We start from the raw sequence: 16492 nt of genomic DNA on the forward strand, positions 1-16492 counted from the left end.
CCGCTTGTAAAACGGAATCGTTGCTACTGTATATATGCGATAACGTCAGTGGAAATGCGTTTCGAATCCGTCGGCGTCATTTTACGAGTTGATTTGCATGTGGAACGAGCACGGTGATGATTGTGCGTGTACACAAAGGTCGGCGGCACGAACGTGCGACGGAGATTCACGAAAAGCAGTCAAATGGCCGAGGCAACCAATCACGGCCCTCGTTTTATCCCAGGTACCCGGATGTTGCCGTGGAAAGCTCGCTACGTCATTGTTCACCGCCGGACACCCGCTTGGAAATAAGGAATGGCTTTACAATCGCTACAAATGTGCTTTTAACAACAATCCAGGTAAGTGTCTCGACGCGTTTCGGTATGAATGGGCATCCAAGGACGCGACGGCCGCGTCCAGGCGGATCCGAACCGCTCGGGTTTGTTGTGGCATCCTTACACCGGTTCTGTCATGTCTAACTAGAGCGGCGCAGTGAACGCACGGCTACCGGTGTCGAGCCCCTCCTTTCAATGCTAGCTGCGCCTCCGTGGGCCAGGGCCCCTTTCCGCAGAACCGAAAGGCTTTCTTTATTTTTGAACTTCAAAAAGCGGAAACGCAACGCGTTGTTTGACCGCCACCGGCGTCGCTGCGCTGTCCGCCATGTCAGCCCCGTCCATCGTGCCGAGTCGGCTAACGACATTAGCACGCCGTGCTAGTTTCGCTCTTAGCTTTTGCGTAATGGTCGCCGTTTCCATAGTGTTCGTCCATGATAAGGTTCACGCCGGCGGTTATTTGGGCTCGGTTGGCCGCGCGGGGTTGTCTCTAAAAAGCCATTGTTGTGTTCCCGAAACAGGCCGCTCATGTTTGAAGAAGGCTTTTATTGTAACTGAATGGCTGTGCGCGCGTCAGGCCTAGCCGCCAACGTGAGTCAGTAACAGGAGTGGGAGGGAACAGCTGCTTCCCGACCAGGAAATTCGCCTTTTCTTTTTTTGAAACCTTAACCAACGGAAATCAAAAGTAAAAGCTTTTGACATTTAACAATTGAATGATAAAAACTCGTGATTGTATTTTTTTTATGACGACACAAGTGCGTTTTTGTTGTCCGTGCAAGCGCTAACGTCTTTGCTGTGCTTTGTAATAACTAAGAAAGTGAGATTAGGTAACGAGCTATTATTAGGCACGTAGTTGCGATTGTTTTTGACGTTGCGCTTCAGTGTGTTTTATTAAACGTAATTACTATAGATCAACAAACGTCTCTGCAAAACTTAGTATTGAATTTTACAATATACACAGAACAAAGTTAGTGTTGTAATTACCTTTTTGATTTTAAGTACAAGCAGCACAGTTGGATTGTCAAAACCTCTACCTCACAGGTCTAAGGTTAGAATCTGTGTGGCTTTTGCCAAATCTTCCTTACATATTTTAAAACTTTCCTGTTAGGTTTAGTGATGCCTTTAGAATGTCAGAAAGCGTGAATGTAAATGAATGGTTGTCTATGTGCTTTGTTATTCGCTGTCGAGTGGTGCAAAGTGTATTTTGCCCCTTGCCAAAGTCAATACATGAACCAAACACAACCTTTTTTTCAATGATGGTACCCCTGTTCATTTTTTTAGCCCTGTAGCCACTAACAAGCACAGATTTTTATTTTTTTTTGTAATAAAAGACTTAAAACAGTTTTATAAAATGTTTCAACTTAGTTTTTAATGGTATCTTTATGTAGCATCATCTGTTTCTTTCTGGCTCATCTGTTGGGGAAAAAAACACATCACACATTTGCATATAAAACTTAAAAGGAAAATCACAACAGCTTGCAAAGGCGGCACAATTTAGCATTAATTCTCATGTTCCAATTCATTCGGTCCCTGATTTGAAAAGTGGATCTTACTGTTCTTCACGGCATTAAGACATTTCATGTTCCAATTAATTTCATCTTAATTTGAAAAGCAAAATATACTTTCTGTCAGGGCATTAAAACGCATTCATTTAGATTTACTGATATCTGCAGAAACCCTGCCTTCACATACCCTTTATTTGAGAACCACTGCAATAGTATTTTACCAAAACTGCGACTCTTTCCTCTCTCTTTGATTTCTCTTTTATGTCTCCCTCACCCGCAGCAATGAACTATGACCATTGTTGACAGATCCTCCGAAAATTCTGACCACGAGTCAGTGGGTTGCAAGCGATCCCCCTTCACCAGTGGAGACGGGATGGACAGCAGCTGTTCCAGCAGCTGGGCGGTGGGCCCCACGCTGTCCGCTGACTCGCCGCGACTGAAAGTTCCGGGGGGCTGCCTAGGTCCAACGCCAGGCGCCGTCGTCTACAATAGCGCGCCTTCCTCCGTCGACCGACCCAAAGAACAAGGTTTTGTCCTTTTATTTATTTTATCTTTAGTTCAATATTGAGTGTGACCTTGTGTTCAATTTTACATTCCTGCATTGTGGAATTAGAATATTTGAAAATATGGATATAACGGCACAGTTTCCTCTTTATGTATTTAAGAGGAGCACAATTGCAGGAACTGTCATGCCTGTCTAATTTTAGTCTTTGTATGTCCAGTGTTGTGCAGCGGTGATGGCATAGACATGCCGCAGAAGGTCCTCTTCTCTCCGGAGCGTCTGAGCCTAAAGTGGAACCAGGTTCACCGCATAGGCGCCGGCCTCCAGAACATGGGCAACACTTGTTTCCTCAACTCAGCCCTACAGTGTCTCACTTACACGCCGCCCTTTGCCAACTACATGCTATCACGCGAGCACTCCAAAACATGTATGTTGGCTTTTCTTTGTTGCTCACATCGGTCTCCGTTTGAGCCCAAGTCATGCCTGTTTTTTTTATTTATTTTTGTATTTATTTTTATAGGTCACGAGCCTGGTTTCTGTATGATGTGCACCATGCAAAACCACATCATTCAGGTTTTTGCCAACTCTGGGAATGTTATTAAGCCAATTGGTGTTCTGAATGAGCTGAAAAGTAAGTGCTTTGTATAGCTCAAGCATTCGTCTTTAGGTGGCGCTGTTTTTCTGTTTACGTTTAGAAATTTGGAGGGAACCGTTCCAAGATTGATAGCAAATCTTACGTTTTCTGACTTAAGCTTTATTTCTCCTCACACAGGGATTGCGAAGCACTTTCGCTACGGAAGCCAGGAGGATGCTCATGAATTCATTAGGTACACGGTGGATGCTATGCAAAAGTCCTGCTTACCTGGAACCAAGTAAGTTTCGTTCTCTAACACGCGGCAAAATTTTTGGTTCGCTGCATTCATCATTGTTTTTGTCGCAACATCCGCATTGACAAGAGTGACAACTAATACTAATCATTTTAGTTCAGTTTTAGAAGCATTGTTTTTAATTTCATTTTCTGCGGTCTGTGAAGGACAAGGTCTTTTATGATGAAATTGCACTTATGATTAAGACTTTCTTTGACTGGTTAATTAGTACGATTACTCTTTCTATGAAATACAACACCCAAAGTGGACTCATCGTTTCAAGTATTCATAGTCTTCTCATAGAAATTGTAGTTTAAGTAGGGGTGTTTTATTCAAAGATAACACACCAAAGCTGTACCTACTGTATAATACGATGTTTGAACCTGTCTTTGTAAAGTCTGTTTTGTTTTGGGGTTTTTTTTCAATTTGCAAAATTATAAAGTAAAACATACATAAACCTCCATTTTTTTCTGTCTTTGTGCCGATGACTCTCCTCTTAAGTTTGGTTGAAGGGTTAGCAGCTGAATGATTGCTGGTTCACCTGCCATAGGAAGTAAATAGAACAGAGTTAAATGAGTTTTTTTCTGCTTCATAAAACTTAAAATAAAAAGTTAGACATTTTGACTGCACTTTGAAGTTTTTACTGCTGAAATAAGTTCAGTTTCCCTTTAAGCCCTTGCATTGTGTTTTGTGGCAGATTGGACAGGCAAACGCAGGCAACCACTTTCATTCATCAGGTGTTTGGTGGTTACCTAAGGTCCAGAGGTAAATTTGTTACATCACTTTATATTTTCATATTAATAGCATGTTTATTCTGATGACCTTTTGTTTTTGTTTTTTTTCTTTTTCAGTTAAATGTTTGAACTGCAAAGCGGTCTCTGATACATTTGACCCCTTTCTGGACATCACTCTAGAAATCAAAGTAACTCACCCGGAAGAAATGTGATCATTTTCCACTGTGTTTGAAAAGTTTTCAAAATGTTTTTAACCTGCATCTTGCTTCTGGTCACAGATGGCACCGAGTGTCTCAAAGGCGCTTGAGCAGTTTGTCAAGCCAGAGCAGCTGGATGGCGAAAATGCCTACAAGTGCTCCAAGTTAGTTTCTGCACCTGATAAAAAATTTAGTAAAGCAGTTTGTACCTGGTGTTTCATAGCCATTAATTAACAATATGTTTATCCCAGGTGCAAAAAAATGGTCACAGCCTCAAAGAGATTCACTATCCATCGCAGCTCTAATGTGCTCACCCTCTCACTGAAACGCTTTGCCAACTTCAGTGGAGGAAAAATCACAAAAGTAGGTTCTTATAACATCTCATAACATCATTTGATTTCAAACTGCTTGCAACCACTTCTCATTGATCAGCTTGCCTTTGCTCATCAGGACGTAAAATATCCCGAGTTCCTGGATCTTAGGCCCTTTATGTCCCAGTCGCAAGGAGAGCCTCAGCTCTACGGACTGTTTGCCGTTTTGGTTCATTCTGGATTCAGTTGCCACGCTGGACATTATTTCTGCTATATTAAGGTACTGGCTCAATTTGCTCATTGTTGTGCTTGCCATCTTCAATCTTTAACTATCAGTTGTTCAGTAGATATTGGAAAATGACTACTGTCAGCTTTTGAGAAAATTGAAGGCTATAAGGTGCGCCTTATAATGTTGAAAATATGATAAAATAATGTTTGTGCTATTCCATCCCAGGCAAGCAATGGTCAGTGGTTTCAGATGAACGATTCCTCTGTGACGGTCAGTGACATCAGGTCTGTCCTTAACCAGCAGGCTTATGTCCTCTTCTACATCAAGTGAGTAACGTTTGACATGATATAATTACATTTAAATACCCAAGCGTTGAAACTCTCAAGTAAACTATCGGAAAAAAATTGTAATTCCGGATTGGCAATTATTGACCAACCATATTATGAAGGTTAACTGCAGGGTAATATGCCGACATGATTGTTTCTTAAGGTCCGGTGATGGAAAGAAAGAAGGTGAATATGGTCACATGACCCATAATTCAGCTGTACCTGGCCAGTCTTCGCCTAGACCCGTCGTCATACCGCGCATCAATGCCACCGGCCATCACAACAATGCCGGCTTCATCGGACCACAGCTGCCCCCGCACATGACCACGGTAATGCTCATCCCCCCAAAACAATGGGGGTATTTAACGCATTCTCTGCAATTGATGGATATAGGCTTTGACTAACATTGATGGCTATTAAAGTAAAAAAAAAAAATCAATTTTAACTGGGCTGGTAACACTTAACAGTATGATTCGCTTGACCAAAATGATTTTGATTTTTAGTATAATGTCAACATTATTAAAAAAAAAATTGAACGCTAACTTGAAAACAAAGTGACAATTTTTGACCAAGTTTTTCCATCCCTTCTGCAGAATTCTCTCCACATGAATGGAAACGGAGCCTCGAGGGACTGTCCCAAGCCCAGCACCAGCAGCAGTGTGTCAGGAAAATCCAATCACGGCGTGGCTTCCTCTTCTTCAGTGTCGCACTCGGCCAGCCAGCCTTCCGTCATCCCGGAGCACGACAAGCGCCTAAAGCTGTCCTTTTGCATCGGGCAAGGCAAACCAAATCGCCCGGCTTCATCCTCATCATCAGCCAGCAGCTCCTCCGTCAGCTCCTCAGCGTCCTCCTCCTCCTCCTCCTCCCAGTCTACCTCAGATGCTCGCTTCATCCCACGACAGCTTAACCACGTCAACGGCACGCCGCGCAGTAACGGGGATCACCAGGGCGGAGGGAACGGCTCGTCCTTCTTGGTGCCGTACAGCCAAGAGTTGTCGGAAGAGTCGGACCAGGAGAACGGCGGAGCTCTGGATAATGGTTGCTCAGCGGAGGATCACCTGAATGGAAATAATAGAACAAGGGAAGATTTTCCCAATGGGGACTCTGACACACACCACAATGGAACCTGTTTGAACGGGATTACACACAACATATCGAAAATCATCCAAAATGGACACCATTATGGAATTCAAAAGGTCAACGGGCATAACGGTGTTGAGAAGGTAAGCTATATTTTTCCATTTCGTTATTTGCTCATGACGCGACCTCTCCATAATGTAACGAGCTCCAATGCTGGATATCCTTTAAATGATTTTTCTTTTTTGCCTTTCAGAACTCTGTCAGTAGCGATCAAAATTTGTCATCAGAGGGGACTTGTACTGTGAATGGGCTGGACACTGACCACTGTCAACCGAGGTAACTTTATGATTTTTTTTTTTAGTATTTGAAAGCACTCACAAGCATTAATCGTGATATTTTCAGTGGGGGTGAAACGAGTTCTAGAGTAATACAAGTATTTATTTTTTTTTAAAAAAATGCTCGAGACATTGTTTCTTGCCCCCGATACCCGCTTATTAGTGTAAACATCAGGAAAAAAATATCAAGCCAATTGCCAGTAAAACATGCCAGAAATGCATTGAAGGCTCCGTTATACACACTTCTCACACATGTTAGCCTCTAGGTACCAACGCTCGAGTGCTCCATATAGGCTGGCACGATAGATGGAAATGACTGTGCACATGTTGTTGCTAACACCCTGACACAGGTGCTGTTCCTACTTATAGGTTTTTAACAAACCACGTTGATGAAGATGTGCTTTTTTTAGCTGGGAGATTTACTATGAAATGAACATTTCTGGGAAGAGGAAAGTAGTGTGCTTCCAAGCACAGTTTAAATTTAGGTTAAAACAATGTTGATGATCAAAAAATGATAGAAGTTGGGTCATTCAAGTTTAAGTAGAAATGTCTTATTTTGTTTTCTGTGTTTATTTTTCACCAAGTAATACATTATTTTTTATTTTTACCCAAATGCTCTATTTGATGCAGCCCTAATATACAGCAAATATAAAATTGCGATTAAGTCGTGATGCCAAAAGCTTGAGTAAATGATGCCTGGGATTACCTTTAGTCATAAGTTAATTATAAATATTGTATATACAAACTATTAATTCTGAAATAATTCAATGTCATTCTGAAGTCATATCCCTGAAAAATAAGTAGATTACATTAGCTTTTTTTAAAGTATATTTTATTTTTTTATATGTCAAGTATGTCCATGTTCAGTTCTTAAGTGCAGTCCCATTAGTGTTTTTTGAATTTTGCATATTTGAAGTAGCAGAGTGACGCATTTGTAATTTGACCTTGTTTGTCTGTCTTATTCTTGTAGCAAAGAGGCATCCCAGTCTAGTCCTGTTCCAAAGATCCAACCCACTGCCAGCGAAAGCCAGCAAATCTCTCCCGACCTAAGGGCTACAACACACGTGTCCGACCCTCCACTTCAGCAGACGGCCTGCGAAGCAGCGGCCGCTTCTAACAACAAACTCCATTCCTCCACGTCTAGTGAGTCCGTCAGTCCCGCAGCCACCTCGCCCAACTCATCCCACGGCGCCAGCGGCACATGCACGACTCTGGCGAAGGTTACCGTTAGCGGCGATGATGTCGCGGGCGGACCGCTGACCAACGGCTCATCAGTGCCACCTTCCGAAAGGCGGGCGGACGCTAAAGATCAGCTCCGGCCCGCTTCCAGAGGCTATGAACGGCAGTCGTCGCGGGAAAGGGGTCGGGATCGGACATATGACTGGAGCAGGGACAGGGAGCGACACTACAGGGACAGGAGTCAGGAACGGGATGCTAATCGCTACAGGCGGGACCACAGAGACCACCATTACCAGCACCACCGCTCGTACAGGGATCCCAACTATTACTCTCGGGACTGGGAGAGCGAGCGGCGTTGGGAACGGACCGCCTATCACCCCAGGGAGCGGGACCGCGACCGCTGCTCGAACCAGTACCACTTCTCTCACTACCCGCGATCCAGGGAAGATCGCGATTACCAGCGCAGGAGTTACGGCAACTTCTACCACAACAAGTCTCACGGCCGCTGGAGGCGGCAGCAGGACGGTTGGGATGTTCGCGGGATGAGAGACGACGGCAGGGAGAGGGACCACCACCCCTACAGGAAGATCCCGTCGCCGTATCGCCACACCCTTCCGGGGTTGGAGGACCAAAATCATCGAAGGAGCGCTCGCTCTATGAGCTCTGAAGAGCGCCACAGCAAAAAACACAAAAAGAGCAAGAAGAAGAAGTCAAAGGATAAAGAGCGATACCATGACAGCGGGTGAGTCATTCAACTCGTGAAAACACACTCTTGTTTTCATTCATTTTCCCCTTTCAGGAAAGTTAATCAAGTAATAAATCTGTTTTACAAATATTTTTAAAATGTAATTTTCACCATACAAATGATTATTTATTCAAATTTTTATTTAAAATCTGTTTATGATGAATTAGGATTATGGGGGAAAAACTAAAAATATAATTTTTCATGATACAAATAGTTATTCAAATTTTATTTCAAATCAGTCTGAAAAATGAAGAAAAATATTCTTTTCAGGGTTTAGTAAAAGACATAAAAAAATGGCGGCTACTAAATGAGTTAAATAATGTAATTTTCACTGAAAGTAACAGTGTGTAGGATGTAGTGCCATCTCACGGTTAACAAAGAGAATGCTACGATTTTGAAGGACGCACGATTACTGGATCTAGGATTATAGAAAAACACCGTTGGTTTGACTTTTTTTTGCATTATTTAAGTTTACTGTGGGTTTTTAAAATGAATGATTTTTTTCACCATGAATGTCGCTAAATCTTGCTCACTGTCCCTTTGAAAATGTTAGTGTTAAATTATTCAAATTGTTTTAATAAAATAACAGTTTTTATATATTTATGTAAAAAATAAAATTAGAAGTCGGGCCTTTTAATCATCTTGTTTAAAATTGCTAGTTTTAAATGATTTAATATTTTTCGATTTTATAAAAAATGTATTTAAGAATGCTTGCCAATTTACATTTTTAAATGGACCTTTAATTACTTAAACGTTTGTTTCATTTGAGTTTTGTATTACGTAAAATTATTGTAATTCTATAAAGCATGCTAAATATAAGAACATTACATATGACAATATTTATTGTTCAATTTTCTTTTGTTTAGTCGTATTAAAAAAATGGATGGTTATTTTTTTAAATTTTTAAACGATAGTATTGATGAGGCATTATGGAGCATGTAAACACGATGGCACTTTGATATTGTGTCATTAAATACTGACACCTGCTGGACTTTAAAAATCCCTGCAGGTAACCCACTTGACAGACTGAACTGACACTGACTGATTTGATGACCTAGTGCCGTAGTCCCCAACCACCGGTCTGTGGATCAACTGGTGATATTTCACCTGCAGAAAAATAAGATGAATAGTTAAGTGACAGTTACCTTGAAAATAATTTGAATTAGAATGTAACACAACAAGAAGTTGAAACAATTGAAATAAATACCTTAATCTCTGAAATTTACTCCCAATTTTTTCTTCAGGAGTTCCGATTCGGACCGAGGCAACGAAATAAAAAAGAAGAAAAAGAGGCGGCACCATAGTGAGGCGCGCAGCCCAGTCGTCCGCGGCCACAAGACCCGCAGCAGCGAAGAACGCGAGTCTTGCAAACGCCGTCACTCCAAGGAAGGCAGGCGGGACAACGACAGCTGTTCACCGGAAAAACGCCGCCGCCTCGATTACGACCACAATGGCCATAACGGCGCCGCACATACAAACGAGCCATTTCAGCGCCACCTTAATGGATACACAGGTAGGACATGCTCATTATCAAAGTAAACATAGAAGTGTGGAATAAAAGCTCACAGTGTTTTGGTCCTGTTTTAGGAAACGGTTACAGTCAAGCCAACGTTGTTTCCCATTGATGGTCCAATGTGTGCAGCAGTACCATGAAGCACTGACTGTGAGTGGCCACTTACCACATCTGCTACATTGAATTGTTATTACACCGCCACCACATTCATCGGGCACACTGTGTTTAGACTAGTGGGTCACATAGAGGCGTGGGCCGATAAGCGTCGTGATTTTTAGTCAGTTATTTAAAAGAGTCCAAATCTGTCAAAACCGATAAGTTTTATTCCCCTCCCTCCTCCTCCTTCCTTTAAAGGACAACTGCAGTGTGCAGCTCTCGTTGTGTATCATGTGAGTCCTCCTTGTCTGTGGCAGCCAATTACATTGTCCATTTCCTGCGATGTGGGCTTTAGTATAAGTATCATTTTGCTCCTGTGGTTAACTACTGCAGGTAAAGTGGCTAACATGTTACCATCTGCTACTTTCATGCATCGTTTTTTGGTGATACCACTCAAGGTAATGACCTTGTCCAAACGAAGCAGAGAGAGAGATTCTTATATATTGTAGAGGAATTGATATATAGCAAATGAAAAAAAAGTGTGTTCTCATGAAGGCCAGTAGTTCAGTTCACATTGCGACTTTTATGTCGGGAGGAGTCGTCCTGTCGAGTGAACATGTAAATTACGTATATAGGAGGATTTTGGCTTATTGAGGTAAAATGAGTTCTTCAATTATGCGAGCACTTACAGGTTTTTTTATTTTCATTTTGCTATTCCTATATTTATTTACTGCACACGCAAATAACATTGTTTGTGAAAATTCCGATGTTTTGAAGCCATGAAATCTGAACTGCTATATAGGAGGCATCAGTGTAATTGTTAATGTCTTATTATTATTGATTGATAAAGTATTGCTAACCTGCAAAAAAAGCCACCAAATCAGAAAAATTGCTCCTCAAATTGAGCCAGTGATTCACAAAACGGCTCAGTAAAAAATGGAAAGTATTTGAAGCCTTATTTCAAGCCTAGCAAAAGCATGTTTTGTGTCTAGACTGGAAGTGAATTAAGTAAAACTCATTTATTGCTTTTGACAGCGATACACGTTAAAAATACATTTTAAACAAGCAAGAAGTGAATGGGTTGCTGTCCATCTTACATTTCTTTGAATACTTCTTTTATTGTTCCAGACCCCACCCCCCGCTGCTGGTATAATACAGCAGAGGAATGATTCAACGCCATGGTGCTTCATTGGAGGAGAAGACAAATTGTATTTTTACCACACATCAAGTGTTATAAATGTTCACTTTTTAATCGTTTGACTTTTAGTTGCAGTAACTCTCCTACTCGTTTCGGTCGTGAACGACGACAAAGAAATATTAATATATACGTGTATGAAACACACAAAGCCTGGAGCTTAAAACATCTCGACTGCTGCTCAGTGGAACTCAGGATTTGAAGACTCGTCATCATCCACTCGCTAAAGGGAACCACAAGCTGCTGAAAACAACTCGGTCGCTACGGACGTGGATGATTTTGAGGTTTTTTTGTTTTGTTTTTTTTTTCCCCCATCTTCTCCACTGAAAGAGGAGGGGGGCACATGGGTGGTAGGAAATGTTGAAATTCCTAACGAACAAACAGGCAAGGCTTCACTTACTGATACCTCCACGAGACCCTGGACTGACTTGAGCACATTCCCCCTGCGATTGGTTAGGTTTTTTTTCTTAATACACACACACACACTAGTATTTTTAACTCGTTTCTCTTCTCTGATTCATTCCTTTCTGTCCTTCCTTTAGCTCATGTTCTGTTTCAACGAAATCATGGGGAAAAAAAATGTAATTGGAGTTTTAAATGAAAAATGAAAAAAAATGAAAATCGATTTTGCGTCTCATAGCATCATAATGAATACTGTGAATTTAATTTTTGAACTGTACTATCAGTTACTTTTATACACACATATATATATATACAGATATATATAAATATATAAAGCTCCTGTATCAGGATTATAAATAGATGTTGTTTTGCTTTATTTGTTTTTAGACAAATTTGTTAATCCTGCTCATAGTCACTGGACTAATGTCGGCAATGAATATGGATTGTGTTTTGTTTTTGCAACTTTTTGACAGATGTTGGAAACTTGTATTATTCCTTTCATTTAGCATGTCAGCATTTATACATTGTACAAGGTAAATGCCTTAAAATACATTTTTGTTAATGTCAGCAATTGTACGCTTGTCTTTGTGTGAGGAATGCACTGAAGTATCTGGAAAGTGACACTTTCAAAATATTTGGGGGGCGTGTTGAATACTTGTATTTTTTTTTCTTACTAAATAGATTGTAATATCCAGGTGTACACCACACAGTAAAAAAGCACTTAAATGAATGCAAACTTATAACCATTGAAAGCTCTAGTCTTTGAACAAAAATGTGGCTTCTGAAATAGCAATTAATTGCTCAGTGGTTATATTTTTCAAAATCGTGTCATATAGATATATATAGTTATGTTTACATTCTCCACCAACATTTTTAACCTTTTATTCTCTTGATAATGTCATTTAGACACATCTCCATGATTGTAAAGTGTTGATCTTGATGATGAATAACCACTCAGTTATTTGCAAAATACATAAAACAGAAGTTATGTACATCATATACATGCAGATTGTAAATTGGTTAACAAAACAAAAGAAAAACAGGGAAATAAATTACAAAAGAAATCACAAAAGTGGAGATTCATCTAATATGTTCACACATCTTTCGAAGAAGTGTTGCTACTCTAAAGACATCAAATAATAGTACTAATAGTAGTGCAAATTATTTCCAATCTGCAAACCAATATTCCAACAATGGGAATACGTATATTCCACAAATGAAATACTTTACTCACAAAAAAATGTTGAGATGTTTAGCTTTTAAAGTGGAATTTCAGGATTAACCTAAAATACACAGTTTGAAATCGAAACCGGTCAAGTGTGTTTTGATGCAAATTTCATCCGCAATTTCTGTGTCTTTGTGTGTAGAGGGGTTTGACCACTAGGTGGCAGTCCAATGGACAACTGGACGTAATGAGTCTTTTTTTTTTTTATTCTTTGACAGACTCACTGGCATTTCCGGCTATGCGCCGGATTTTGTCGAGTGTTCCCCCGAAAACGGGCTTTGAAAAATGGCGGTATCGGCAAGAAAAGTTTGACTAATACTTTCTGCCGTTATGGGAGTTCACTGTAATACAAAACCGACATTCGTTAAAGGAGGACATATTTTAATTAATATTTGCCGCTTTCTTTTTACGTCATCCAGGACGCTTCTTTGATTGGCCACTCCGCCACGTCGCAAATTACGTATTCGAACAAATAGTCGTCTTTCGTCCCATTGTCTTTCGTATTAAACGCGGCTCTCATTCAAGAATGACAGCCCGAGTCATTCTGCACCCAACAGCACGAAGAAGTCCACAATTAACATGCCTCAAATATGAAAATATATAGAACGTAAGACTGTTTTTTTTCGTATAGTGTTACACCCTACTGCGACGTCAATATTATGCATTGTGTGTTAGCATTAAGCTAGCGGCTCATATGTCAGGTAACACGTATTTCAAGGTGGCACTATTATAGGCCCTTCCTGAAATATCACCCAAAAGGCCTGTGCCCCAAGCCTTTTTGAGTGTATTAGGGTTGTGTATTCGTCTATAACGAAGAGTAAATCAGTGCGTTTTGCATATACAAATCAGACCAGCTGATCTATTAGCTTTGAGGCTTCCCATTAGGATAGGGCAGGATTGTTGAAAATGGTACCCTCCGGTTTATTGAAGCACATGCCATTTCTTGTAATATTCTCCAGAGGGTGCCAAAGTCTTTCCAGATGCGTCCCAACAAAAACGTTGCACATAACTGTAGTTTTTCATTGCTTTCAACCCAGAATTGATCCACAGGTGAAAGTTTGATTCTGCTGGCCTGCGATGTGGCAGTGATGCAAAGGAGCGAGGTGGAACGGAGCCTTTGGTTATTTCTTATTGGCTATCCTCCTCTTCCTGGTGGCCAACATGTCATAGAAAGGATCTCTGCTGATGCTGGCTCTGGGAAGATTGGAGAGAAAACACGGATGAACAACCTGACTGATGTGAAGGTGAACAAAAAACATTACACTGGTTTCATTTACATGCACGTCAATGCTAAGTGGATTGTAGCACCATTTGAGAGCACAGGTGGTCTGTAATAAAATTTACAGCTCTGAAATGCCATCCATCCATTTTCTATAGCACTTGAACTTATTAGGGTTACATTAGGGTGAATTGAAGCACCGGGAGCTAACCCACGCAATCACGGGGAGATCGTACAAAATCCGCAGTAGGGAAGCCAAGCAGAGATTTGCCATTTTTTCCTTCCAAAAAATTGCAAACAAAAATACAGAAATTCTTTTTTTGATTAATTTTTATCATCTCATTACATGAGGATGTCCTATACCACTTTTCTCAACTCTTGACTGATACCAAGCACCGATACCACTATCACTGCAAAAAAAAAGGCTGGTAAATATAAATATAATCAAATGAAAACTTACTGTATATTATTATTTGGGTAAAATATTTTTGATTTATTTGTTGCTTCAATTTAGCAGCCCCCTCTGAAAAAATGATTAAAATGTATTTCCAAGTTTGCTTTATGTAGTTAAATTAATCGTAATATATTGAAATAACCTAAAATAATCAAGTTATCATGCATATTACACAACGATGCAACATTTTAATTTTGGTAAATTATCTATTTAATAGATAACTCTATACTTACTATAAACATAGCATATTTCCTCTATTTTCTGTACCGCTTCCAATGAATAGAATGCATTATTCTCTTCTGGATGGATCTGAGCAGTCTAAAAATCAAACGCGGCCCTAATGTTTCACCAGAACTGATATCAAGCCTGCTTGTGTGTGCATGCACGTGTGTGTGTTTGCTCACACTAATCGTAGGGAAGTGCGCTTATCCAACAAAGCAGAAGTGCATTATCAACGTAGAAGTGTGAGAAACAGACTCCCGTTGGCTCACCACTGCATGTGTGTTTCCATTGTGTGTTTGTGTTGGATATGCATTCCCCACACACACACACACACACACACACACACAAGTAGTGTGTCATCGTCAAGGTCAGCCATGAGAAGGCGACACATGGGATTGTGGCTAAGTGCCCCCTCGGTGTAAATGGATGCCGTGCTCACTTGATTGATTTGATCCATTCCTCCTTCTCCTCGGGCGTGGGGGCCGATATCCTGTAGACCACGTGGTTGCCCTCCACCACGCGCCCATCCGCTTCCGTTTTGCAGGCCTTGATGACCTGGCCTTTGTGGTTGGGGTTGTAGAGCTCAAAGCAGTTCTAGCAGGCGGAACAGAAATCCAAAAGTGTGAGAAAAAAATGTGGAAAATAAAAGGAAGTTGACGTGTATACTTACCGGTTTCCTGGGCTCATCCACTTCTCGGATACTCAGGTTCTCCAAGGGGATAATCCCACGCGGCTCTTTATCCTGAAACGATAAAGAATAAATATATGCTTAAGATAATGATAAAAAATGCACATGCTTGTGATTGTTAATGTATTGTCTGTCTGTATTGAAAATTGTAAGACAATGTGTAATTTTTTATTTTATTTTGTGTTTAATTCCACAGTAAAACTGTCATTGGCAGTAAATTGCTTGAAGCTGATTTTTCCAAGAATTGTTCTCTACTTGGCAAACTGCTGCTTGTTGTGAAGTAAGGTAAAATAAATGTACTTTTGTTACTTTGCTGTTATCTAGTGGCATCATGGGGCCAGATAAATGGTAAGTATTGATTTTGATTCAATATTTTACTTGCCACCAGGGGGCACTCTCCACAAGTAAACACAACTGGGCGTGTTACTGTTGTGTTGGTGCAATATTCTAACAAGAGCAGCATGTCTGTGTCAGTTTGAAAATATGAGATATGTGCTGGTATATTTGTGTTGGTGTGTTGGTTTGACAAAAAAAACTTTTAAATTTTAACAGTTAAATTTTTGATGGTGCATCTGATAATTCGGTGTTTTATAGTCTCAAAAAAATGCAGTAGTGAATGCAGTCATTTATTGACTGTCATGCTTTATGATTATAATGAAATTGCCTTTGCTGTATTTGCTAAGAAAAAGATGTGGAATAACACCTTGAGGTGGCCATGGAAGTGTTTTTCTTGTTCATCCTGGTCACATAGGGGACAGCGCCCCAGGGAGACGTAACCCTATGCTCTCCAGACTCTTGCTCGTGCACCATTAGTGCAACAGGGCCACGTGTGTGTGTGTGTTGGGACCCTGAGGAAGGACCCTGCATCCTTCATGTCCTCTTCATACAAATGAGAGGTCACAGGAAGGGGACTGTGTGTATCCATACTGGTTGGAGTCGCATTTGTGTATGTGTGTGTTCTCACACTGCTGAGTGTGTAGTGACATGCGGCAGGTTGAATCACTTTGCACAGGACCAGATGTGTGCCATATAGCGTGCAGATGTTTCCCATGAGGACTGATGTTGGCGTGAGTCAAACTGGGAGGCCAATAACCTTTTGACTTCACATTGATATCAGCCTTTTTTTTTAATTCCTCAAGTCATTTATGGCTGTAAGTT

At 40.7% G+C, this 16492-nt stretch overlaps 2 protein-coding genes across 6 annotated transcripts in view; one reads left to right on the forward strand and one right to left on the reverse strand.

The window, feature by feature from the left end:
• The first annotated feature begins 121 nt into the window (after window positions 1-121).
• Window positions 122-12178, forward strand: usp42 (ubiquitin specific peptidase 42). Of its 4 annotated transcripts, none has more exons than XM_088438633.1 (18): window positions 122-338; window positions 2097-2343; window positions 2539-2745; window positions 2839-2949; window positions 3091-3190; window positions 3882-3949; window positions 4036-4106; window positions 4197-4279; window positions 4367-4478; window positions 4566-4706; window positions 4881-4981; window positions 5145-5310; window positions 5575-6204; window positions 6315-6397; window positions 7367-8317; window positions 9565-9833; window positions 9908-9983; window positions 11058-12178. In XM_088438633.1, the coding sequence occupies exons 2-17, from the start codon at window positions 2106-2108 to the stop codon at window positions 9943-9945; spliced, it is 3369 nt and encodes a 1122-aa protein (XP_088294759.1). In that variant the 5' UTR covers window positions 122-338; window positions 2097-2105; the 3' UTR covers window positions 9946-9983; window positions 11058-12178. The 4 variants fall into 4 exon arrangements, with proteins under 4 accessions (XP_088294759.1, XP_088294761.1, XP_088294760.1 ...); XM_088438635.1 differs by having other exon boundaries at window positions 123-338; window positions 2123-2343; XM_088438634.1 differs by lacking the exon at window positions 122-338 and adding an exon at window positions 415-996.
• Window positions 11599-16492, reverse strand: part of LOC148409609 (cytohesin-3) — a 28230-nt gene continuing 23336 nt past the window's right edge. For both annotated transcript variants that reach the window (XM_088438638.1, XM_088438639.1), the window contains exons 11-13: window positions 15317-15388; window positions 15086-15240; window positions 11599-13945 (exon numbers count right to left, since the gene is read on the reverse strand). In XM_088438638.1, coding sequence (XP_088294764.1) covers window positions 13873-13945; window positions 15086-15240; window positions 15317-15388 — 300 coding nt within the window. In that variant the 3' untranslated portion in view covers window positions 11599-13872. The remainder of the gene's footprint in view (window positions 13946-15085; window positions 15241-15316; window positions 15389-16492) is intronic.

The sequence above is a fragment of the Hippichthys cyanospilos genome, chromosome 17 (assembly GCF_059441005.1).
Source record: "Hippichthys cyanospilos isolate Australia breed blue-spotted pipefish chromosome 17, RoL_Hcya_1.0, whole genome shotgun sequence".
NCBI classification, from domain to species: Eukaryota; Metazoa; Chordata; class Actinopteri; order Syngnathiformes; family Syngnathidae; genus Hippichthys; species Hippichthys cyanospilos.